Source organism: Carcharhinus amblyrhynchos, chromosome 2 (genome assembly GCF_965287045.1).
Source record: "Carcharhinus amblyrhynchos chromosome 2, sCarAmb.v2.hapA, whole genome shotgun sequence".
In the NCBI taxonomy this organism is placed as follows: Eukaryota; Metazoa; Chordata; class Chondrichthyes; order Carcharhiniformes; family Carcharhinidae; genus Carcharhinus; species Carcharhinus amblyrhynchos.
The window spans coordinates 25,231,082-25,255,632 of NC_137325.1; the positions used below are offsets into that span (position 1 = coordinate 25,231,082).

At 47.8% G+C, this 24,551-nt stretch overlaps 1 protein-coding gene across 1 annotated transcript in view; it reads left to right on the forward strand.

The window, feature by feature from the left end:
• tgfbr2b (transforming growth factor beta receptor 2b) overlaps positions 1 to 24,551 on the forward strand; it is an 86,148-nt gene that overhangs the window by 21,057 nt on the left and 40,540 nt on the right. Inside the window, exons 2-3 of the mRNA XM_080203576.1 lie at positions 17,185 to 17,344; positions 21,655 to 21,854. Of these exons, the coding sequence (XP_080059702.1) occupies positions 17,185 to 17,344; positions 21,655 to 21,854 (360 nt within the window). The remainder of the gene's footprint in view (positions 1 to 17,184; positions 17,345 to 21,654; positions 21,855 to 24,551) is intronic.

Below are 24,551 nucleotides of genomic sequence, written 5' to 3' on the forward strand. Positions count from 1 at the left end.
GGATGTAAGAATTTGTATAATGAAAGGACTCGGCAGGAAGTGAGAACAGACGCAGAAGTTTCAATATATTAATTAATAAAGTAATACGCAACCTCTTAATTTACTCTCGCAATTGGAAATTAGAACTTCGAAGTAATTCTCTCAGTCTCTCCTCTGACAAAATGCCCAAGAGACAGTACCTGTGATAGTTTAGCATTGCTTTCTATTTTGTGGAAATTATAATCTGTAATGTAAAAAAAAAAGCAGCTAGATGGATTGACCATGTTAAATTGCCTCTTAGTGTCCCAAGATGCATAGGTTTAATGGGGTAATGCATAGAGTTTCAGGCAGAGTAAGATGCTCTGTCAGAGAGTCTCACCCAAGAGACAGTACCTGTGATAGTGTAGCATTCCCTCCGTACTGCCCTGGAGCACTCTAGGGTGGGACTTGAATCCACAACCTTTTGGCTCAGGGGCAAGACTGCTGCCAACTGAGCCATGGTTGCCACCTGGGATCTTTGATTTTCTGATGGCTTGCTTGTGAAGAGGTGAGGGACATCCAATTCCACAATGACAGCCACCTTTGCTGACCCACAAGTGATAAAGTACCTGCATTCCACTTCATTTTAGAGGCGGCACGGCGGTTAGCACTGCTGCCTCTCACATTGCCTGCACCTTTAAGACTTGATTAGCTGTAAAGACTCACATTCTAATCAGTATTCTGTAAACTGAGTGTGCGTCTTTATATGCCCTGTTGGTGATCAGAACTCCACACTCACCTGATGAAGGGCAAAGCCGCGAAAGCTCGTGGCGTTTGCTGTTAAATAAACCTGTTGGACTTTAACCTGGCGTTGTGAGACTTCTTAGAGTGTTTACCCCAGTCCAACGTCAGCATCTCCACATCATGTCTCACAGCGCCAGGTTCCCGGATTCAATTCCTGGCTTGGGTCACCGTCTGTGTGGAGCCTGCATGTTCTTCCCATATCCGTGTGGATTTCCCCGGGTGTTCCAGTTTCCTCCCACAGTCCGAAAGATGTTGGTTTAGTTAGCCGTACTAAATTCTCCCTCAATGTACCTGAACAGGGGCCGGAGTGTGGCGACGAGGGGATTTCACAGTGACTTCATTTCACAGTAACTTAACGTAAGCCTACTTGGGACACTAATAAATGAACTTTAAATAAATAAACTTTAATTTTAGCCCACAGTTAATTGCTGTGGGAGAACACACTGACAAAAGTATACCCCCATATCCCGTCGCTGAATTCTGACTGACTTGGGAGAGCTATAAATGAGTTCAAACATTCATTCGCTGCTTTCCCACCGAATGAGATTTCAGTGCAGAAAAATCCCTGCAAATCTGTGGGAAATGCAGCAAAGCCAAGTGTAGATCTTTTTTGGAAACAACTGTGAGGTGCAATTAAAATGAGCAGGGCTGTCACTTTTTATGTAAAAGCTGCATAAACAGTTGCTTTTTTTGGGAACTGCTGATCAGTGCTTTAATTGTAAATGTTACTGGAGCTTTAAGTCTGACCAAAAAGCTGGTTGAAATTATACTTTTACCTGCCCCCAAAATACATTTTCTGTTTTTGTATTTTGACAGAAATTCTGGTGATATTTTTAAAGTTTGCTGACACCTCAGCAAGAACTTTCAGAAGAAGAGCTTTGGGTCTCAAAGATAGTGTCACACAATTAGGGCGTTGTTTCCACCTAAGGGTTTATATATAACCTCTTAAGGCATTCCTTTGCTGTGTTGGAGCAGGCCATTGGCGTTCTGCTTTCTCCCCCGGGATTTGCGCTGGCTTGTTTGCTGGTTGCTGACTCTGTTCAAACAGGAGACAGCTGCAGTAATCTTTTCAGCGGTGTGAAGGATTCGGGCAAAACAGAATCAACTTGTTTGTCAAGCTCCAGCACTGCTTGATGTCCCGGGCACCCCCTGCAGGAGAGGGTGTGCTTCAGGCACTGTTTATCCTTCTACGACAACCCAGCCCCTCCACCCCTGGCCCCAAACACACACACTTGTCAATGGGAAGGAAAATGTTAATCAATGGGAAGAAATGGTGATCATTAGACCTTTTGTACTTCCACTAACAATAACCTAGGTGGCACAGTACTTAGCACTGCTGCCTCAAAGTGCCAGGGACCTGGGTTCAATTCCCAGCTTGGGTCACTGTCTGTGTGGAGTTCGCGCGTTCTCCCTGCATCTGCGTGGGTTTCCTCCGGATGCTCCGGTTTCCTCCCGCAGTCTGGAAGATGTGCAGGTTAGGTACATTGGTAATGCTAAATTCACTCTCAGTGCGTGCAAACAGGCGTCGGAGTGTGGCGACTAGGGGATTGTCGCAGTAACTTCATTGCAGTGCTTGTGTAAGCCTACTTATGTCACCAATAAATAAACTTTAATCTGTGAAAGGGGGAAAGGTATCGCTTTCAGACAGCAACCTGAGCAATGTCAGAAACTTTAACCAGAGCACCTGCTTCTTTGGAAGAGATAACCCATTAATTCCTTCGTCAGCATGAGGGAGGTCCCGTGTCACATCACCCACGGTCAGACTGATCTTCTAGACGACATATAGAAAATGGTGGGAAGACCCAGTATGAGGGCGGTACGGTGACACAATGGTTAGCACTGCTACCTGACAGCAATAGAGACCCAGGTTCAATTCCCAAGTTTCCTCCGGGTGCTCCGGTTTCCTCCCACAATCCAAAGATGTGCGGGTTACTTGGATTGGCCATGCTAAGTTGCCCTTTAGCGTCAGGAGGACTAGCTACAGTAAATGCATGGGGTTGTGGGGATAGGGCCTATGTGGGACTGTGATCGTCGCAGACTCGATGGGCCGAATGGCCTCCTTTAACACGGTAGGATTGTATGTCAGTTTAGATGGCGGAATCTTACCGGCTGTTCATGTCCCACTGCCAATGAGGATGGAGATTTTGGCACCCAGCCAAATCTCTGTTAAACCCCACCAGCACAAACTGTCATAGAAGTCAATGTTTTAAGTCTGTGCGACTGACTGGCTATGAAGAGGGATACAGGGTAAAAGGAGAACTTGCATTTATATAGCACCTTTCATGACTACCTGACATTTCAAAGCATTTTTGGAGTGTCATTGCTGTTATGACGTAAGGAACATGGCAACCAATTTGTGCGCAGACAGTTCTTAAAGGCAGTAATTTTTGTTGCGATGTTGATTGAAGGATAAATATTAGCCAGAACACCAGGGGTAACTCCACTGCTTTCCTTTGAAAAATAAAAATAAGCTGGTGAGGCCTGACAGGGCTTTGAAAAACAGCAACTGCAACAGTGCAGCACTCCCTCAGTACTGCAATAGTGTATTAACCTAGATTTTTGTGCTTAGATTCTGGGTGACATTTATATGAGATAGGCTGAAAAGTAGAAGTTTGCCACAGCCTTTCCCTCCTGTGAATGTTTGTAGGGAACCAGCTTCTGATAGTGACTGACAGCAACCTCCTTGTATGAGGGAGCCATCAGTAAATGGAACATCTCAGCAATGTCAAGGTGTTATGAACACTATTAGCATCTTATCACTGGTGTGACGGGTATCATTGGTTTTATCAGATCTGGGGCACAGAGAGTCCTACAGAATTTGGAGTAAGGAGGAAAATAGATGTTCGCCAAAATGATGGAACGGGATTGAGCAATGATATCAACTTGGTAACACTTGCACATCTGGATTAGAAAACAATTGGTTCAAGTCACACTCCTGCAGTCTCAAATGCACAACCTAGGCTGATATTCCAGTCCTGAGGAAGTGCAGCACTGTTGAAGGTACCTTTTCTGCAGGTGAGGAATTAAATCGCGGTTCCATCCACTCAATCAAGGGCATAAAAGATTCTGTGGCATTATATATCAAACAGCAGCAATGGTGGTTTTCTCCAGTCTCTCGGTCAATGTTGATCCCTCTAACAATATTACTTCGAGAAAGAGTAAGGGGGGAGAAGGAGAGCTGGATTCTCTGGCCTCCCGTGGTGTGTTTCTCTCAGTGGGAGATGGTGCACCATTTGCCGGTGACAGGATCTTCTGGTCCCACGGTGGTCAATGGGATTTCCCACTTACCGCGCCCCGTGCCATAGGCAAGACCAGAAGATCCCGCCGGTATGAACAGCTGGAGAATGCCAGTCTAATGGGTTATTGTCAGAGGGCTATATGTGGGATCTTGCTGTGCACAAACTGACTGCCACCTGTCTTGCATGTAAAACAATAAATACACTCGTTATGATTGGGTGAGGTAAGTTTGGGTGAGTTCTCTCTTCCCTCTCCTCATCTGACCTGAACAGTTTTCTTGACAAGTACACTTTTTTAAATTCGATGAGTGTTTAATTGTTTAGCTAAAGGTGATCATAAAGGAACCATCGAGACAGGTTGACACTAAAGAAGATTATACATAACTTGACCTAAGCAAAAATAATAAAACACATTCTAACTTCCACACCCGCTAAGTTCGCACACATTCTCTCACTCTTGCACACAAAGTTCACACACACAAATAGATTTCAGGGCAGGGAAGGGTAAATGAGTCTGGAGAATTAAGAGTATAGCACCTGTGGATGTTGATGACTCTTCTGGCTTCAGGCTGAACTTGGTATCTTGCGACTTTCCCTCAGTGGTCCCTGTTGCTTCTAGTCTCATGGTGGTTTTGAGATGCAGTGGGCTGATTTGTTGTCTTCCTGAAGACAGTGATGCGGGGTTGATTTTGCCACAAAGTCTTTGTCTGCAACAGGGGCAGCCCTCTGTGGCCATAGCAAACAGGGTTCAGAAGTTAGGTTGGACAGAGGAGGAGGGAGGGCCTCGTTATGGGTCTTCTCCCATCACATCCCAACTGCTTGTCCTCTTACGACAGAAAGCAGAAGCTTAGACGCATAAAGGATGGGCCTGTCACGTGACCTTCACCCGGTGATTCACACAAGCTTGTTACTTATGTATTGCCCTTTATGGCTTAATGTCAGAGATTCCCATCCCTCCATTGTTCAAATGATTAGATTTTCCCATTTTAGCTTCATGAGTTCGTAGCCAGGCTTTTCAAGTCCTGCCGTGCTGTCTCCCCCTCTGGTAGATGCCGCGGGGCATTGAAATTGCTGTTTACTTCCTTTGGCAGGACTGTAATATACCACTGGGCAGGAAGGGGCTGTAAAATCCTGGCCTGTGTCCAGGAAGCCTTTGTCCAATATCTTAGGAAACTGTCTTGTTGCTTTACTAATGGGAGCAGAGTTTGTGAGTCACTCATACTCTCCTATGGTCATTGTCCTTGGTGGCTCTATCTTAGTTCATTGGCATGTGGCAGGCACAGTGATACAAATTGGGCAGCCATCTTTGCTTATTCATAACTCTACAGATTTTTTTTAATCCAAGTATTTAAAGGGTAGGGGATTTAAGTGTATCGACAATTAACGAGTTTGACAGTACCAATGAGCTTAGGCACTTATTGCGCACATTAATGTCTCATTTAATAATCCCAAGCAGCACCTCACTTCTTCCAAAGTTGTCTCTAGACCATATCAAAAAGGGTACCTTACCTCTCAAAAGAACTGTAAGAAGTTTAGATTTTCTCCAACAGGTCCAATGTGCACAAGTTGTATTTCCCACTCTGTCCGTGCAAAGATCAGATCTGACTGAATGCAGCCCATTTCTGCCTTAAGTTCAACCCATCCCCATTTCCCCACTCGAATATCGTGAGAGATAGGTTCTGAATTCAGGCCTCCAGCTCCACTTTTGCAAAGATGGAGACCCCCTCCATCTGCATGAAAACTCCAGCCTTAACCTCTTTTTTTTTAAGTTTCCGTTTTGTAAAAGTTCAGCTTGTATTTCCAGCCATTGGATTAAAAATCATTCTTTGACAGGAAGTATGTTTGTGTAACCCACTTCAAAGATACCCCTTGACTGTAAAATCTTTGCGGAATCCTGAGACTATGAAAATCTGTAGAAAAATACAAGTTGTTTTCTCGTTGGTTTCTTTTTCTCTCATTCACTTTCCTTTTTGCAGTCTGACACTATCTCTGTGGGGAGTAGTATAGAGGTCTGGTGAAGCCAGAATCCTGCTGAAGAGTCGCAGATGATTTGTTGTGTGCTACTAAGGATTGTTGTCCGTTAGAAAATATTTTGGCTAAAGTTGCAACTTTAATTTAAATCAGAATTTGAAATGGAAGAGGCGAAGATTAATGAATATAAAGCTGCATCAGATCCTAAACTCAAATCTGTAACTGTAACATCTACCATTCAATAAACTGTTTAAGTTGGTTCAAGTACCCCCACGCTTTGTGACTCTTCTTTCGACTGTTTTGTTAATTGAGAGCTGGGTTTTTTTTCTGAGGCGATTCATGGTATTACAACTTTAGTGATGCAGAGTCAGTAATCATCTGTTTGAAGATAAATTCCTTGAGACTGAGTCACTCTTGACTTAGCCAATGACCTGCAAAGTTCTTACATGTTCAGTGAGTAAGCAGGAAGGGGAGCTAGTTTAGTATTCTATCAGCATACACTGCTTTCTGCTCAGAAATTCTGCACCCTCAGCCCAGTGAGCTGACCATCCTAGGTTTCCTGGTCCTGACAATAGTGCTGATGTTATTTATATCATAAAATCTTTTTGAAATTGGTTGGTGAAAGAGATCAACTGTGGTGCACTGAACACCATCTGTCAAATAGTGCTGGACCCCAGGTTACGGGAAGACCTGGAATTGTCAGGCTGGCCACTCAGGATTGTGGCCTTACGATGCCCAATAGCAGTGGCAAGTATGCAAAACCATATTTAGTGTTCTCCGAACGATTAAACATTGGGCAGTGATTCACTTCATGAGGTAAACCAGAAAGCTCAGAGTAATATGATTTAATCGTAACTCAGCCTTGTGTAATATAACATTGACTGTTCTGCTCGAGAGGTTCAGGAGTCACAGGTCACTGAAGTCATCCTCCAGACCTCGCAACCATATATCCCCAGAAGACTTTGGAAATGTAGAAATATTAATTTTACATCCAAAAGCTTTCAATTTGGGGGCAGCACAGTAGCACTGCTGCTCACAGTTCCAAGCGCCCAGGTTCATTTATCTTTTGACACGGATGGTGCACCAGTGATCAGTTACCTTTGAACAGCACTTTCGATGATTTTTAGTTTTATTTATTAGTGTCATAGGTCGGCTTACATTAACACTGCAATGAAGTTACTGTGAAAATCCCCTTGTTGCCACACGCCGACACCTGTTTGGGCACACTGAGGGAGAATATAGCATGGCCAATGCATCTAACCAAGTTGGGTCACTATTTGTGCAGAGACTGCGCATTCTCCCTGTATCTGCGTGGGTTTCCTCTGGATGCTTCGGTTTCCTCCCACAGTCCGAAAGACATGCTGGTAAGGTGCATGCTAAATTCTCCTTCACTGTACCTGAACAGGCACCGGAGTTGGGTGACTAGGGGATATGCACAGTAACGTCATTGCAGTGTTAATGTAAGCCTCCTTGCAACACTAAAATTAAATATCATCAAAAGTGCTGCTCAAAAGCAACTCTGATCACTGTTGCACCATTCATATCAGAAATAAATGAACTGCTCCCGCGTTCTCGCACTAGTATATCACTCTGATTATCAACTACAGTTTCAGTTTTGAGGGCAAGCAAAGAATTTTCTGCAGACGTGTTACTGTGCATCCTGTCTGTAACAGGAAGTGCATGTTACACATAAGGAATCCAGTAAACATGTGACAGTTCTTGGCAAGTGATGGAAGGTGTTCATTTTAACCTCCCTTTCGGGAAAACTCCACTTGTGAACAGACCTATCGATTTGGCTCTTAATGTCCTCCTTAGCAACACGTGGTAAAACAATGACTCGCTGAACTTCAGACTCTGTGAGGTTTGCATCCTCCCCGATGCACTGGCACACACTCAATGTGATGGTGCAGTTTGTCCGGCACAATTGTAGTTAAATAATCTTTCTACAACTGGGTGGTTTAAACTGTGCTGTTTTGTTACTGGGTAAAATTGTACGTTTGTTTCTCAATCCCTGGAATTACGCAATAGGTCATCATTAATACTGGAGCAGTCATGGAAATGTTTAATTCAGTCCTTGGCCTTTAATTATAACTGATGTCTTACAGTCTTGGATAGAGTAATGTTGATCCACTCAATATTTCTTTTGCATTGAGCTGATCAAAATAATGGTCTACACTGCCCCAATTCATAACTGTAGTATCTTAGGAACTTATGAACACTCTGGCAATACAGGCATTGTAGCTTAGCAATTCACTACTTTAGTGTTTTAGCAATTCACTACTTTACTGTTTTCAAACACTAAAGGGCACTGGAGGGCAGGGATGAGATGGTCATTACAAGCCAGAGGTGAATGAACCACTTCCAAGTTCCCACACCAGTATATCACTCAGGTTATTTAATGAATCATCATACTGCTGCACTTTCACTGGTAGTCTTACTGATCAAAAAATTGCACATGTTAAATAGGTGATTGGCTCCTCACATATGCCAATAGGGAACCCCACTACAACATTGGTTTGCTGCAGAGACACCCTGCACTGCGTGCACTCAGGAAAACCAATTTTGTGTATAGCCTGTGATTAAACCCCCAGGACTTGCACAGGGAGTCACTGATTGACCTCTCTGTAGCACTCGTTGAATATGAGCTCCCTGTGGCTACACAGTACCTGCCTCATCCTCCATATCCTGCCCAGGCAAAGTGTGGGTCTATAGGTGTAAATTCTAGGGTACAGCCCTGCGTTTTATTAAACCCACATTCAGCTGCCTCTCCTTGTCTCAGTGGGTGAGGGCAAATGGTTATGTCTCCCCTTTGCATCCCGAGAGGGAGGTACTGAACATCGCACCATGTCTTGAGATGGCTGTGACTTCGGTTGGGTGGTAGCGGAGGAAGGTATTGCCCCTAACAACACCGATGTTCTCAGTTTGGAAAATAGGGAGTGGTCCCGAGTCTGGTGTCACTATCAGGATTAATAGGACCATCCCTATTCCCGTGTTCTCGCTAACCTCGCAGTCGAAATCACTGGATACACCCACGTCATTCCATTCAAGGATCGGTTATCCGGCACCCCCTTCTGATCTGCGAGTTGTGCTAGCCGGGTGCTGCCAATCCGATCGGGCACCTCCCCCCTGTGTACCTGGTCCAAATTATGTCTCAATTGACCTATCATCCACTGACCTTACGCATGGCACAGCTGTCCCTGTCGTACCCGGGCAGTGTTTTCTCTCTCTCTATCTATAAGGTGGTTAATGGTTCGGGCGTGTGTTTCTAATATTGTGACTCCATCTAGTTGGGTATGGACACCCCTCTCCCCTAAAAGAGCCTGCTTGGCTTGTTGGGCTAGTGAGCGTTGCAGGATATCTTTCATTACTCCCTTTAACTGTTCTATCTTATTATTGAGTCCCTGGATGTCAATTGAGTTAACCACGCTGGATCCGGTGTTTTATTCCTGTGAGGATGTCATTGACTATACCCCTTTTGTGTGTGTGTGTGTGTGTGTGTGTGTGTGTGTGTGTGTGTGTGTGTGTGTGTGTGTGTGTGTGTGTGTGTGTGTGTGTGTGTGTGTGTGTGTGTGTTGCCTCTGTAGTGTGTTGCTCCCATTGCATCGATAGTGGTTTCTCTGCCCAACGTTTGGTACATACTTCGTGTCTGTTCTGAACAGGATCCCGGCACCTGGATCCCTGAGATATTGATCAGAACAGGCACGATTTCATGTTTCACATTATCATATACAATTTCTCCCTCGTTCCACAGCACTAGTCCTCCCTCCAGCCAACCGCTCAGCAAGGGGCAGGGTAAGACTTTGGGTATCGTGGTTGTGGTCGTGGGAGCACGCATTGTTGGAAGTGCAAAACATACATATAGTGAAACTGCAGGAGCCTCAACTAGTCCGTAATATCCACAAATATTTCAATATGTCTCTTTGTGGTAGTGTTCGCGGATCTTCGGGAAGGGCGCAGATAATTCCGAAGGTGCAGCCAGAGTCGGAGCTGCACCTTCGGAACTATCTGCGCCGTTGGATACATGTTCGGATCTTGTCCAATGTGCAAGTGAGGCAAATCACGTTGGTACCCGGGTGGACTTGTAGCCACGCGTTTGAATACATCCTATTGTTCTCGGGGTATGGTGCAGCCGGCACGCACAACGCCTCGGACATGTTGAATATTATCCCATGGGATTGTTGGTGAGTGGTGTGTCCCTGGAAGGCGACCCTTGACAGAGAGATTGTAGTGAAGATCATCCTTCGGGTGGTTAACATTGTCCTGGAGAGGGGGTGGGAAGGGTACATGAAGCCTGGTGGCCACCAGATGTTAGAATCTTAGTGTCAGCTAATTTCTATTAACTAATTTACTTAGGCATGCATTTACATCTATATAGATCTATCAGAGCTATGGCTGACGTGTGGCTCTCCTCCGCCCTAGAAATGAGGATTGTTAATTCAATCTCCGCTGTGTGGATAGAGGTAGTTAGTTAGGGGTCGACACATGGCCTGTTTATGTCAACGGACTATTCTTGTCCTTACACCTCTGTCCTGTCCTGTTTGTCCTGTCACCTCTCTCCCCCCCGCCCCCGGGGTGGTATGCCTTTAACTGTGACCAGTGTTTCCAGCGGCCTTTCCCTTTGATATCAACACAGGCACATGTGTCGCTGGTGAGGATAATCTCATGGGGTCCTACCCATTTCGGTGCGAAACCTGTTTGGTCAGGGGCAACTCGGATTAAAACTTTGTCCCCTGCTTGGGGAAATGTGGGGGTATGGCAGATATCATGTTTCTTAACCTGGTCTCTTACAGCCTGTTGGTCTCTGGCTGCGTGGTGTAGCTCTCTGAGTTGTGGTCTAGCTGTTGGACAGATCTCTTCATTTTATCCCGAAAGGGTGCCATTTCTTCTCCTCCTGCCGCTATGTTTTCTGGGAGTCTCATTGCCCTCCCCATCATTAATTCAAATGGCATGAGTCCTATGGTGCGACCTGGGGTGGCGCGTAGGTGCATTAAAATACAGGGAAGGACATCTCCCCACCCCTGACCTGTCTCAGTGATTGACTTGGCAGTCGCATTTTTAAGTGTGCGGTTCATTCGCTCAACCATCCCAGAACTCTGAGGGTGGTATGGGATATGGAATTGCTGTCGGATTCCCAGGGTTTTACAAGCCTGTTTCATTATCTTGCCCGTGAATTGTGTCCCTTGTTGTAGTGGGATTCCCCACCTCGGGATGATCTCGTATGCTAAGTTGCGGGCTACAATGGTGGCTTCGCAATCCCGAGTTGGGAATGCCCCCACCCAGCATGTGAATTGATCAATTAAGACAAACAATATTTCTTCCCTCGGCTAGTGGGTAGGGGGCCTATGAAGTCGATCTGGAGGTTTTCCCAGGGTCCCTTTGGTCGGGGTTGGTGGGCCAGTTTGACTCTCAGGGGTCGGCTGGGGTTGCGCTGGGCACGTATGATACAGCGCTGGCAATGTTTGGCTACATCCCGTCCCATCCCTGGCCACCACCAATCAGCTGATAGCCGGGCCAGGATGCCATCCCGGCCGGAGTGGTCCGGCTCGTGGTGGACTCGGAGTAGTTCAGTGTGTATAAATGAGGGGGCGGCTACTTGGTGCCCTCTGCACCACACTCCATCTTTGTCCCTGGACGCCTCTGCCTGTTCCCACTGTGTCTCCTCATCTGGGCTGGTACTACCCTGCAGCTTATAAATATCCACTTCCTCCAAGGATGCTGTTGTGGTAGTGGCTGTATGCGGGAGGGCTTCCCCAGCTGCAGCCTTGGCCGCAGCGTCTGCTAGTTGGTTCCCCTTCTATTCTGCTGTGTTTACTCTCTGGTGGGCTTTTATCTTAATTATGGCTGCCTCTGAGGGCAGTCTGGCTGCAGCTACCAGGTTTCGAATTATATTTTCATGCTTTTTGCGGCCCCCCCCCCCCTACTGTGGTGATAAACCCGCGCCTTTTCCAGGCCATCATGTAATCGTGGACCAACCCAAATGCATATTGGCTGTCAGTATACACATTTACTCGCTTTTCTCTTCCTGCCTTGAGGGCTTCCGTGAGGGCTATGAGTTCAGCCACTTGGGATGAGGTCTCCCCACTCATGGTGTCTTTTGCTACCAGTGTCCCTTCTTGGTCTACTACTGCCCAGCCTGTGCGATATTGTCCCTCTACCTGACTTCGGGACCCGATAAACATACAGTGTGAGGTCGGGGTTATCTAGGGGTTGGTCATTAATCCCTTCCTCCGCTTCAGTGTCTGGGTTAATCGGGCAGTAGTGCGGACTTCCCTCGGATAGGAGTCCCTCAGCGGGGTTCTTCCCAGTGTCCCGCACTATCTGGACTGACCGGTCTTGGGGGAGGAGTACCGCTTCCCAATTGGCCCTTCGGGCGTCCGAAACAGTTCGGAGTCGGCCTGTATTCAGGAGCTCGACGATAGTGTGTTTTGTGTGTAAAATGATTTGTCCTGACGAAGTGATTGGTTCGCATACCCTGACTGCCCAGGCGACGCAATCTAGAGCCACCACACACTTGTGCAGTCCCTCGGCTACCGGGGATTGTCGGGTGGAATAATAATATGCCACCGGCCGCATGGTACCCCCGTATTCTTGGGTTACCATGGAGCTATAAAATCCCTCCTCTGAGTCATAGAAGAGGTGGAAGGGTTTAGTTACGTTAGGCAGGCGTAGGGCTGGGGCTGCTAATAGTTGGGTCCCCACTCGATCGTTCCTGCTCCTGGCTTTCCCCCTTTGACCAGCCACTGAATTGGTTCTGCCGGGGATGTGAACTGGTCAATGAAATTCCGGCAGTAGTTAAAGAGTCCCGTAACTCTGCGCACCCCTTTGACTGTGTTTGGACGGGGCATATTTATAATCGCGGTCTTCCGATCGGAGGGGAGGGGCTCTCTTCCTTTGGCTTATGTTGTATCCTAAATACCGGACCTCAGGTTGTGCACTCTGTGCCTTGGTTGGGTTGATTTTAAACCCCGCAGCCTGCAAGGTGCGTAGGATAGTGGACAGGGCTCCTATATGTCCCGTGAGATTGGTGGAGACAATAAGGATGTCGTCCACATATTGGAGGAAGGTACTTCCATATGGGGACAGATCGCAGTCCTCAAGGGCCTCACTGATAACTCGGTGGAAAATGTTGGGGCTGTTGTGGAACCCTTGGGGGAGGCGTGTCCATGTGTACTGTTTCCCTCCACAGGTAAAGACGAACCTTTCCTGGGAGTCTGTGTGAAGTGGGATGGACCAGAATCCGTTTGCTATGTCTAACAGAGAGAAAATACCATGTTCAGGTCGGAGTCCGTTGAAAATAGTGGATGGACTCGTGACTATGGGGTGTTCTTTCGGGGTTATTTTATTTAGGGCAGTGTAGTCTATGGTCAGTCGGTAACTTCCGTCTGGCTTACGGACTGGCCATATCGGGGAGTTGGTGTTGGACACTGTGGGTCTTAAGATACCCTGGGCAACCAAAGCCTGAACGATTTTCTCAGTGGCCTGTAGTGCCTCGGGCTTTATGGGGTATTGTTTGTGGGGGGGGGGTGTGGATCGGCCCGTGTATGTGCAGGGGAGGGATTCTTAACGGGTCTTGTTTCCCTGCTGCCCAGACTTGGGGTAATGATTGGCATAGAAGCCCTGCTATTCCCTCCCTTTCCCCAGTCTCGGGCCGTGTAGGTGTGGTCTCCTGCCCGGACCACAGCCACGTTTTTATTGTGGACCCAGTATTCCTGAATCCCACTTTTGTGTCCCTTCCTCGCAGTCCACAGCAGGCGCTTGTTAAAGGCGTCCACCACTGCCCCTAACTCCCCCAGAAGGTCTGTCCCCAAGATCGTTCCCTCTGGTTCGGGCATACCCAGAAGTGTACTGGGAGTAAGATGTCCTCGATCTGGAGTAGGACTGCCTCACTCTGATAAGCTGTAGTTCTATTTCCCCCGACCCCCACTACTGCGATGGAACGGTGGGTTGTAGGAAGTGCCATGTTGGTGAGGGATGTCGCGGCCCCCGTATCTATTAATATTTTGCACCGCCGGCCCCCTAACGATGCGTTAACCCAGGTACGGGGGTTGGCTCCCGGGGTGGGGGGCCGACGCAATTCATGCGGTCTTCTGTGCCGCCAGAGTCTGTATAATGTCCAGCAGCCGCTGGTGGCTGAGGTGTGCAGTATCGGAGATGACTTTGTTCCCCTTTAGGTCAGGGGCACTTGCCGGGGTTTGGTCATGTCTGGGGGGCTCTCTCTCTCTCCTTTGGGAACCTCTTGCTACGGCAGACTGACTCATTGTGTCCAGTCCTGCTGCAATTGTGGTGTATGTGGGAGGGTTGGGGCGTCTGGACTCGGCAGTCCTTGTTATAGTGACCAGGTTTCCCACCTGTAGCAGCCCCCTCAGGGGCTTCCCCTTCCCAGGGAAGATACCCCTGCCCTAGCGCTTTGGATCTTTCTCTGTTGGTTGTCTACAGTAATAGCCCAGTTCTCTAGCTTGTCAAAGGTGTTGAAGTTTACCAACCCGGTTTTTAGGATTGCTTGGTGCGCTGGGCTCAGCCCGTCCTTATATAGCTGGAGGAATGCGGGGCTCTGTCTATCGGCATCGGGCATTCCCTCATGGGCCAGAAAGGCGTCAAATTTCCATCGCCTGTATTCCTGGGCTCCTTCCTCCTTCCCCTGCACTATCCCTATGACTGCGTTCCAGCTCATGGGGACTCACCCCATGGTTGGGGTAATATCATCTTTAAAATCCGTCAGAGCTTGGTCTTGCTCTCGGCGACTCTCGTTCAGGTTCACGCACCAGGTCCCGTTCTGGTGCTCTACCTGAAGAATGGCCCAATAACTCTCCGGTATTTTTGGTCTTACGAGCCCTGCTACATCCCGATTATGTAGATTGTGACACATTTGCATCTCCTTAAGTTTTTGCCAGAAGGTCACGTTACTGTGTCTGGGCTGGAGGGTTGGGAGTTTGTCCAGCAGTTTCATGGTGTCCCCCTGGGGTAAGGGATACATAGGTGACCTTTATCCAAGCCTGGGCAGATCGCCCTTGCCCGTCTCCCCCTTGCCCCCTGGGGACACACTCAATTTTAACGGGGGCTGCCATAATGCTCTGGGATGGGGGGGGTCAGTGGTAGATGGAATGCTCCCCGCTGTCGGGCATAGTGGACCTGTTTCATCCACTAAACATTCCCAGTTGGGACACTCCTCACTCGGAGGTTCACATGAGAAGTCGGACAGCACTGGCAGCACAGGGTTAGCGGCGTGTTGTCGCTGTGCAGCTTGTTCCTGCTTGCCTTGGACATATTTATGAACTCGTCCTGCAAGGGTGACATGAGCCTTTAATATTAGGATCCAAGCCTTGTCAACCTTGCTCCTTTTCCCCTTCGCCCACCATTCCCGCTGTGATTCAAGAGGGTCGTGGGGCTTCCACCCAGCCTTCATCATGCTTTTAATTAGATTCTTGTTTTTGACCGCTAGAGAGCGGGTGAGGAACCCTTCTGGTCCCCATTCAAAGGTGGTACTGTTGCAACCCATGTTAGTTTCCTTTACTAGGGTCAGTAGTGTACCAACCCTGGCTCTAATGCTTTCACAGATACTTGTGTGTGTATCTCTAATTGGGTAACGGTCTTGTGTTCCCACTGTTAGTACGTTTGTACCTTCAGTGGCAACCCACAGAGCCCGGCCTGCGTGTAGCGGGGAGATTGCCGCTCTCAGAGGCAGGTGAGCTCTGTACAGCCTCTCCGCAGGGGCCGCAGAGTACGGAGAGACTACCGACTACAGTGACCGGGGCCACTAGCCCCTACCCAAACTCCTATCGCTAAATCGACTCTCAGAGGGCAGCCGTTTCCCTATCTCCCAGGGAGTCACCCGGACCTGGGTGCGGACTGGCGTGTAGTCGACCGCGGGTCGGAGTCCCCCGATGTGTAGTCGTTTTTTTCACACTACCAGAGGTCTCCTGCTTGTAGTGGTCGAGGCACTCACAGAGGCTCCAGACTTAGTAGCGCCCGGACATGTAGCAAACTCCTCGCGGATTTTGCGCCCTGTGGCCCGATCTCCCGCGCCTGCAGCGTCCTAGCCGACTTGCAGCGCCCGGACGTGTACCGAACTCCGTGAGTCCAATCCCAGTGGCCCGAAACCTTGGACGTCCTCCTTAACCTTAAATCCCAGGGTGCTGTCCCTGCCTTATAACTTCACCTTAAATCCCAGAGTAATGTCCCTACTCTGTACCTGTTAACACCTGTCCTGTCGGGTCCCCTAGTGGGCAGTCAGTCTGTGGTCGGGCTTGTCATGGATCAGCAGCGGAATGTAAAAATAACACAATGAATCACAGTTCGCGATCCCAGCCGCCCGCCCAAAAAGAAACTTAAACCCACGTTACTGCTGTACAGCTATTGAACGGACCCTGTTCACAAGTTCAGATCGCGGCAACCGTGAAACACCGCTCTGACACTGGGACACTAGTATTCCGCGGGTTTGATGAAATGAGTAAAGATACCCACCCAGTGCCAGGAGACGGTGTTCCAGCGACGGTCGCGATCCCAGACAAGCCCCCAGTTGTTAGCGTGAGTGGGCGAAACGACCACTACGGACTCAGGGTGTAGTTCGATAGCGGCACAGCTTTATTTTCTTTGACGTCGACGGAGGTGCAGTCAGGACATACTATCGGACTGTCCCATAAGCACTGTGAGGACCCGCCACAGCAGGCTATAGTTATACCTGAACTTCGGTGTAGTATGCAATTCAAATGCTAATACTTTATTTACAGTGTTCAACTTTAGCCATCCTGTCTCGATGTTTTCGAGTGTTAGGACGATTGTTTTAAGTGTGTGTTAATCGTTTTTGTCTGATTGGTTATTAATGGTCTAGGATCTCTGGGGTTTGAACAATGGGGTGTGTGATTGATCTCAAAGAGTTTGAGGGGCCAGGGACGTTTCCTTAGCTATGCTAATGTTTAGGTGTCTCCATAGGTTGTTTGTCTGGTTTAGAAGTGCTGATGTGGTGGGGTGGGGATGTGTTTTTTAATTTAGTTCCTGTAGGTACCATCCTGTCCAGCTTCCCTTGTGTGCTAGCCCTCATTTGCATTCTAAAAGCATGCTCTTGCCTGCTAGTCTGTGTCTGTTCCTTTGTGATTTTTAGTGGAGAGGCTCTGAGTGTAATTTTAGCCTGCTTCCATATTGTGTGCCCAATTTCATAAAATTTGTTGTTCGATAACAGTCAGAAAGTTTAAATCTTATTGTTTTTTTTCTCCCCCAGGGCAGACGAGTCTCAGGCTCCCCAACATAGTTGTGGGGAAGAATCTTTGCCGGTTCTGTGACATCGAGCTCACTGATTGCACCAACAGTGGTGTCTGTGATGTTAACTGCAGCATTAACTCATTCTGTGTGCTGCCGGAAGAGGTGTGCGTCTCCATCTGGTAAGGGCCTTTGATCTTGACAATTCATTCTGATCTGGGTACATTTGGCATAAGGTATTTTTTATACACTGCTGGCCATAAAATATCTCTCAGTGCAATTTGAGGAAAATCAGAAGAATCTTTCCCAGCGTTCTGGGCATCATTTGTCACTCAATAAACACCTTAAATAGATGATCAAGGCTTTTATCTCAGTGCTATTTTTGGCAGCTTGTTGTGTGCAATTTGACTGCCACATTTCAAAAGTGCTTAATTGGCTGGCAAGTGCTTAGATTAGATTATTTATTACTGTCACATTAACACTGCAGTGCAGTTACTATGAAAATAAGAACATAAGAAATAGGAGCAGGAGTAGGCCGTCGAGCCTGCCCCGCCATTCAATAAGATCATGGCTGATCTGTCATGTCTCAGTTCCACATTCCCGCCCTCTCCCCATAACCCTTAATCCCCTCGCTTATCAAAAACCCATCAACCCGCGTCTTAAAAATATTTAGCGAGGCAGCCTCCACCACTTCAACGGGCAGAGAATTCCAGAGATTCACCACCCTTTGAGTAAAGAAGTTCCTCCTCAACTCTGTTCTAAACCGCCCCCCCTTTATCTTGAGGCTGTGCCCCCTAGTCCTACTGTCCTTTCTGAGCGGGAGGAGTCTCTCCACCTCTATCCTGTCCATCCCATTCATCATCTTATACGTCTCAATGAGATCTCCCCTCATTCTTCTAAACTCTAACGAGTACAAGCCTAGTTTATTCAGCCTCTCCTCATAGCTCAACCCCCTCAACTCCGGCATCAGCCGAGTAAACCTCCTCTGCACTCCCTCCAAGGCCAAAATATCCTTGCATAAGTGCGGTGACCAAAACTGCACACAGTACTCCAGCTGCGGCCTCACCAATGCCCTATACAGCTGCAGCAAGACCTCCCTACTTTTATATTCAATCCCCCTCGCTATGAAGGCCAGCATCCCATTCGCCTTCCTGACCACCTGTTGCACCTGCAAGCTGGGTTTTTGTGACTCATGCACAAGGACCCCGAGGTCCCTCTGCACCGTCGCCTGCTGCAGTTTTTCGCCATGTAAGTAATAGTCCTTCCTACCATTCTTCCTACCAAAGTGGACCACCTCGCACTTGCCAACATTAAATTCCATTTGCCAGTTTCTGGCCCATTCGCCCAGCCTATCTAGATCCTTCTGCAGACTCTCCACACCCTCTGCGCAATTTGCCGTTCCACCAATCTTGCTGTCATCCCCTAGTCGCCACACCCCGGCGCCTGTTCAGGCACAGAGAGGGGGGATTTGGTATGACCAGTGCACCTAACCAGCATATTTTTTTTAAATTTATCTATATATTGGTGTCGCAAATAGGCTTACATTAACACTGCAATAAAGTTATTTGAAAATCCGGAGTCGCCACACTCAGGCGCCTGTTTGGATGTACTGAGGGAGGGAGAATTTAGCACGACCAATGTACCTAACCAGCGCATCTTTTGGAGTGTGGGAGGGAACCGGAGCACCCGGCGAAAACCCATACAGACACGGAGAGGACATACAGTGACCCAAGCCAGGAATCGAACCAGTGTCCCTGGTGCTGTGAGGCTGAGGTGCTAACCATTCTGCCACCGTGCCTTGGGACATGCTGAGGTCATGAAATGTGTCATATAAATGCAATATAGACGTTCTTTGTGATTGGGATCATTGTTGGTTGCTGTTAGTGGGTAATAATCGTGTACTTCTTGTCATGTAATCTTCTGTAGTTAGTCAAGTCAGTCTGGGGCAAGGGACGAAATTGAAGGTCCATTTGTTTTTTTTATTAATTATGGTTCGTTTACTTATTATTGAATAACTCTGGTGAAGGGACAAGACCCACCATTTAGATCCAAGATTGTCCTTCCTGTTGTGGAGAAGGTGCCTGTCAAAGGCCGTTGGTTTAGACAACTAGCAGTACTGCCTCACAGCACCAGGATTCTGGGTTCAATTCCGGCCTTGGCCCATTGTCCATGTGGAGCCTAAATGTTCTCTGTTTCTGCGTGTGTTTCCTTCAGGTGCTCTGGTTCCTCCTCACAGTCCAAAGATGTGCAGGTTAGGTGGATTGGCCATGTTATATTGCCCCTTAATGTCTGGGGGACAGCAGGGTAAAAATGTGAGGTTAAGGGGATAAGGCCTGAGTGGAATTGTTGTCAGTACAAATTCAATGGGCCAAATGGCCGCCTTCTACACTGTAGGGATTCTATAACAGTACCACATAATTTATTTAATTCCATACATCCTGTGAATTATGATAGCTGTGCCATAATGACTTATACTTCTTTGCTTTAGGAAGGTTGAAGGGTAATCTAATGGAGGGGTTTAAAATTGTAATATGTTGCGGTGGGATAGGCACATACAAACATATGAATTAGGAGCAGGAGTTGGCCACTTGGCTGTTTGAATCTGCTGTGCCATTGAATAAGATCATGGCTGATCTGATTTTAACCTCAACCCCACATTCCTGCCTATCCCTGATAACTTTTCACACCTTGTTTATCGAGAACCTGTTTAGTTCGGCCTTAAAAATATTCAGACTCAGCCTCCACCTCCCTCTGGCAGAGAGAATTCTGAAGACTGTCAACCCTCTGAAAGAAATAATTCTCCCTGCTCTGAGCAATCCCTAATTTTTAAACGAGAGGAACGATGCAAAGAGTCTGCTCCTCTGGTGGGAAGTCCTGAAAATGGGTGCGCAATTTTATAATTAAAGCCAGACCAGCTGGGAGTGAAATCAGGAAGCGTTTTCCCACAGAAAAAATAATGGAAATGTGGAATTCTCTGGCAGATCTGTATCTCACTGCTCACCTTTTGTTCCATATAGAAACATAGAATCCTATAGCGCAGAAGGAGGCCATTCAGCCCTTCGAGTCTGCACCAACTACAATCCCACCAATGCCATATCCTCAAAACCTCATAACCCTACGCATTTACCCTAGCTAGTTCCCCGACACTAAGGGGCAATTTGGCATGGCCAATCCACCTAAACTGCACATCTTTGGACTGTGGGAGGAAACTGGAGTGCCTGAGGGAAACCTCAACAGTCACAGGGAGAAAGTGACAGACAGTGACCCAAGCCAGGAATCGAACCCAGGGTCCTGGCGCTGTGAAGCAACACTGCTAACCACTGTGCCACCATGCCGCTCAGATACCCCTTATTTGATTAAAAACCTATTGTTCTCAAATCTGGAACATTGCAATTGGTCCCATGCATCCACGGCCTGTTTTGGGAGGAGAATTAGACTTCCACTATCTTACGTATGACAAAGTGCTTCCAGCTTTCCCTTCTGAACAGCTGATCTCCAAATTTAAGACTGTCCTGCACCCTAATGATTCCAGGATTCTAAGTACCACGTAATTCATAGGTTCTCTGGGATTAAATGAATTATGTCAATTTAACCCTTTGGTCTTGCCACTTTTTTTTTGTTCATTCATGGGACACAGGCACCGCTGGTTGGCCAGCATTTATTGCCCATCCCTAGTTGCCGTCTGAGGACAATTGAGAGTCAACCACATTGCTGTGGCTCTTGCCACGTGTAGGCCAGATCAGGTAAGGATGGCAGATTTCCTTCCCTGAAGGATATTATTTGATTTGATTTATTATTGTCACATGTATTCATATACAGTGAAAAGTATTGTTTTTTGTGCACTATACAGACAAAGCATGCTGTTCATAGAGAAGGAGAGAGTGCAGAATGTGGTGTTACAGTCATAGCTAGGGTGTAGAGAAAGATTGACTTAATGAGAGGTAGAGAGAGTCTAAAAGAGTTAGAATGAAGTTTTAGAAGCATAGAACAAAAGATAGAATTGGAAGGTATGCTAGGTGCAGCTTGCAAGAAGTCACCTCGCTCCGCCACCATCTAAACCATGTGAACCAGACGGGTTTATTGCATTTATTGCCTGTCCCTGATTACCATGACACAGTGGAGCCACACACATGTAGGCCCGACCAGGCAGATTTCTTTCCCTGAAGAACATTAGTGAAGCAAATGGGTTTTTCCCAACAGTCGACAATGGTTTCATGGTCATCAGTAGATTCTTAATTCCAAAACTTTCTCCAGGTCTCCCTCATCAAATTCCTTTATCTTTTTAAACTAGAGAGGGAGAAAAAGTTGGCCGAGTTTCTGAGTTCATTGGGTTTTGTTTTGCTACTTTTGATATCTGATGCCCTGTACTTAAAGTTGTATTGAATCTTTTACCTCCTCCAGTGCATTCCATACTTGGCCTTCACTCTTTCTCAACCTCTCTCACACTTGCATCTTTCATTTTAAGCACGTCTGCTTTATCCTAAAACTTTAGGAGAAAGCAAGATACCAATGTAACTGTGGAAACATTGTGCCATAATCCGAAGATCCCCCTGTATGGACACCTGCTGGATGACTACAATAATACAGAATGCAAGATGAAAGAGAAGAAGGTTCCGGGCTCTGTGTTCTACATGTGCTCGTGTTCGTCTGAAGAGGAATGCAACAGATATCTGATATTCACTGAGGGTGTTGGTAAGTTGGATTTAAAAGTGAAGTTTACTTGTTGCTGTGATATCTGTGCATCAACCAAATACACTAAATCAACAAACTGCGGGATAAATGTTAAGTACAGTCCCCAAAAGGGATACTGCCACAAAGTAACCAGAATATGAAAGGAACCTTAAAAAAACCTCAGGACAAAATGTGATCAAAGGGGTCAGTCGAACACCCCAGTGCCCAGCGGGCATGGAAGTCCTCGATGACACCAGCAGACACTGAGTGCTCCCTTATCGGGGATACCTGCCGGTGAACAGCGCCACAGAAGAGTAGACAGCAGCCTCCCCCCTTGACTGCCCGCTGCCTGGACCTGTTAAATTCTCCATCCTAGCTAAAGCGGAAATGGGGTGTGAATGGCTGGTAAGATCGCGCCCTATGATTCTATGAAAAGTAAAAGCAATCATTTTGATAATTTAAGCCTATGAATCTTGTATTAGGACCATTTGAGCCTTTGCAGTATTGATGACAGACCATAATTCTCCTTGCTTTTACTTCAGTTGTCTGAATTACTGAACTTTTCATAGAATCCCTACAGCGCAGATGGAGGCCATTCGGCCCATCGAGTCTGTACTGACCACAATTCCACCCACGCCCTATTCCGGCAGCCGCTCATATTTACCCTACTAATTCCCTGGCCCCAGGTTGGTTTAGCATGGTCAATCAATCTAACCCGCACATCTTTGGAGTGTGAAAAGAAATCAGAGCACCCGGGGAAAACCCATGCAGACACGGGGAGAATGTGCAAACTCCACACAGACAGTAACCCAGGGCCAGAATTGAACCTGGGTCCCTGGCACTGTGAGGAAACAGTGCTAACCATTGTGCCACCATGTCGCTCCAAATTTCATGCGACTGATCCAGCTAATCAGCTTTGGTATGTGGCTCTTCCAAGTCTAGGAATGCCATATTCCAGGTCCTCTTATTGCTAAACATTTTCCTCCAATCTGTGACTTCTCACTTGAAAGGAAATGCTGGCTTCCTGATGAGCATCTAATGGCCAGGATTTTTCAGCCCTGCTGTGGTAGGACCTTCCGCGGGCAATGCGGTGGGCCAGCCGAAGGCCCATTGACTTGTAGCAGGACTGGAAGATCCTGGGGGCTGGCTGGGACTGGAAAATCCTGGCCAATGTTGCAAGGTGCAAAGGAGTTGTCTCAGTCTGGGTAACTGTTCTAACAACAACTTTCATTAATACTAAATTAGTGCCCACTGTAAGACCCAAAATGTGCCAGGGTGCTTAATTTTAAATTCAAATTTGACTCTGAGCTACATACAGAGCCACTGGGACAGGTGATCAAAAACTTGGTCAAAGGCTGGTTTTAAGAAGCACCTGAAACAAAGAGAGTGTTAGAGAGGTAGAGGTTTAGGGATAATATTCCAGGGATTAAGGGGAGGCCCAGCCCTCGATGTTGGGGGGCTGAAAATTGGGGATACACGTGAAGGAAAAATTGGAGAAGCACAGCTGCCTTTTTTAGGACAGGGAGAGGTTCCAGAGATATGGGAGGTACAACCATGGAGGGATTTGTGAATGAGGATGGGCATTTTAAAATTTGAGGCATGTCCATGACAGCAGCTGGTGCAGGTCAGAAAGCACAGGATGAATGAAACTTTGTGAGCGAAAAGATTCGTGTAGGTTCGATGGGCTTTAGATTGGCTTCACAGGTCGGTGCAACATCGAGGGCTGAAGAGCTTGTACTGCGCTGTAATGTTCTATGTTCGATTGGCAGCAAAGCATTGAATAGACTTCAGTTAGCATAAGGTGCAAGATAGGAAGTTGGCTAGCAGGGCGTTGGAATAACCAGTCCAGAGATAATAAAGGCATGAATGAGAGACGGCAAGCGCAGGGACGGGCAGTTTTGCGCCAGTCGGGGGTCAGAGACGGGCAGCCTTGCGCCAGTCGGGGGGCAGGGGCAGGCAGTCTTGCGCCAATCGGGGGGCCAGAGACGGGCAGCCTTGCGCCAGTCGGGGGGGCCAGAGACGGGCAGCCTTGCGCCAGTCGGGGGGCAGGGGCAGGCAGTCTTGCGCCAATCGGGGGGCCAGAGATGGGCAGCCTTGCGCCAGTCGGGGGGCAGGGGCAGGCAGTTTTGCACCAGTCGGGGGGCCAGAGACGGGCAGCCTTGCGCCAGTCGGGGGGCAGGGGCAGGCAGTCTTGCACCAATCGGGGGGCCAGAGACGGGCAGCCTTGCGCCAGTCGGGGGCCAGAGACGGGCAGCCTTGCGCCAGTCGGGGGGCAGGGGCAGGCAGTTTTGCACCAGTCGGGGGGCCAGAGACGGGCAGCCTTGCGCCAATCACGGGGGCCAGAGACGGGCAGCCTTGCGCCAATCGGGGGGCAGGGGCAGGCAGTGTGACAGTGTGGACACAAACTGTTGTGGTGATCGAAAAGGGAGTTAGCAACTCGGCTCCAGTTCAGATAAGATGCAAAGCTTATGAATGGTCTGATTTTAGCATCAGACAGTTGCCATGGGAGAGGGGCGGAGTCAGTAACCAGAAAACAAAGGTGGGGCTGGGGCTGGGCCTTTGGTCTTATTTGATTGCCTGCTGTTAAAATGATTGACGGGCAGGTCGAGTGATGACAGATCAGACAATGGAGACGACAAACACTGGTGGCTGGTATGAAGGCTCTTTGATGGGTGAAACTCTCTGAAGGGCTTGTGTTAAGTGTGAATGTTGAAGGAG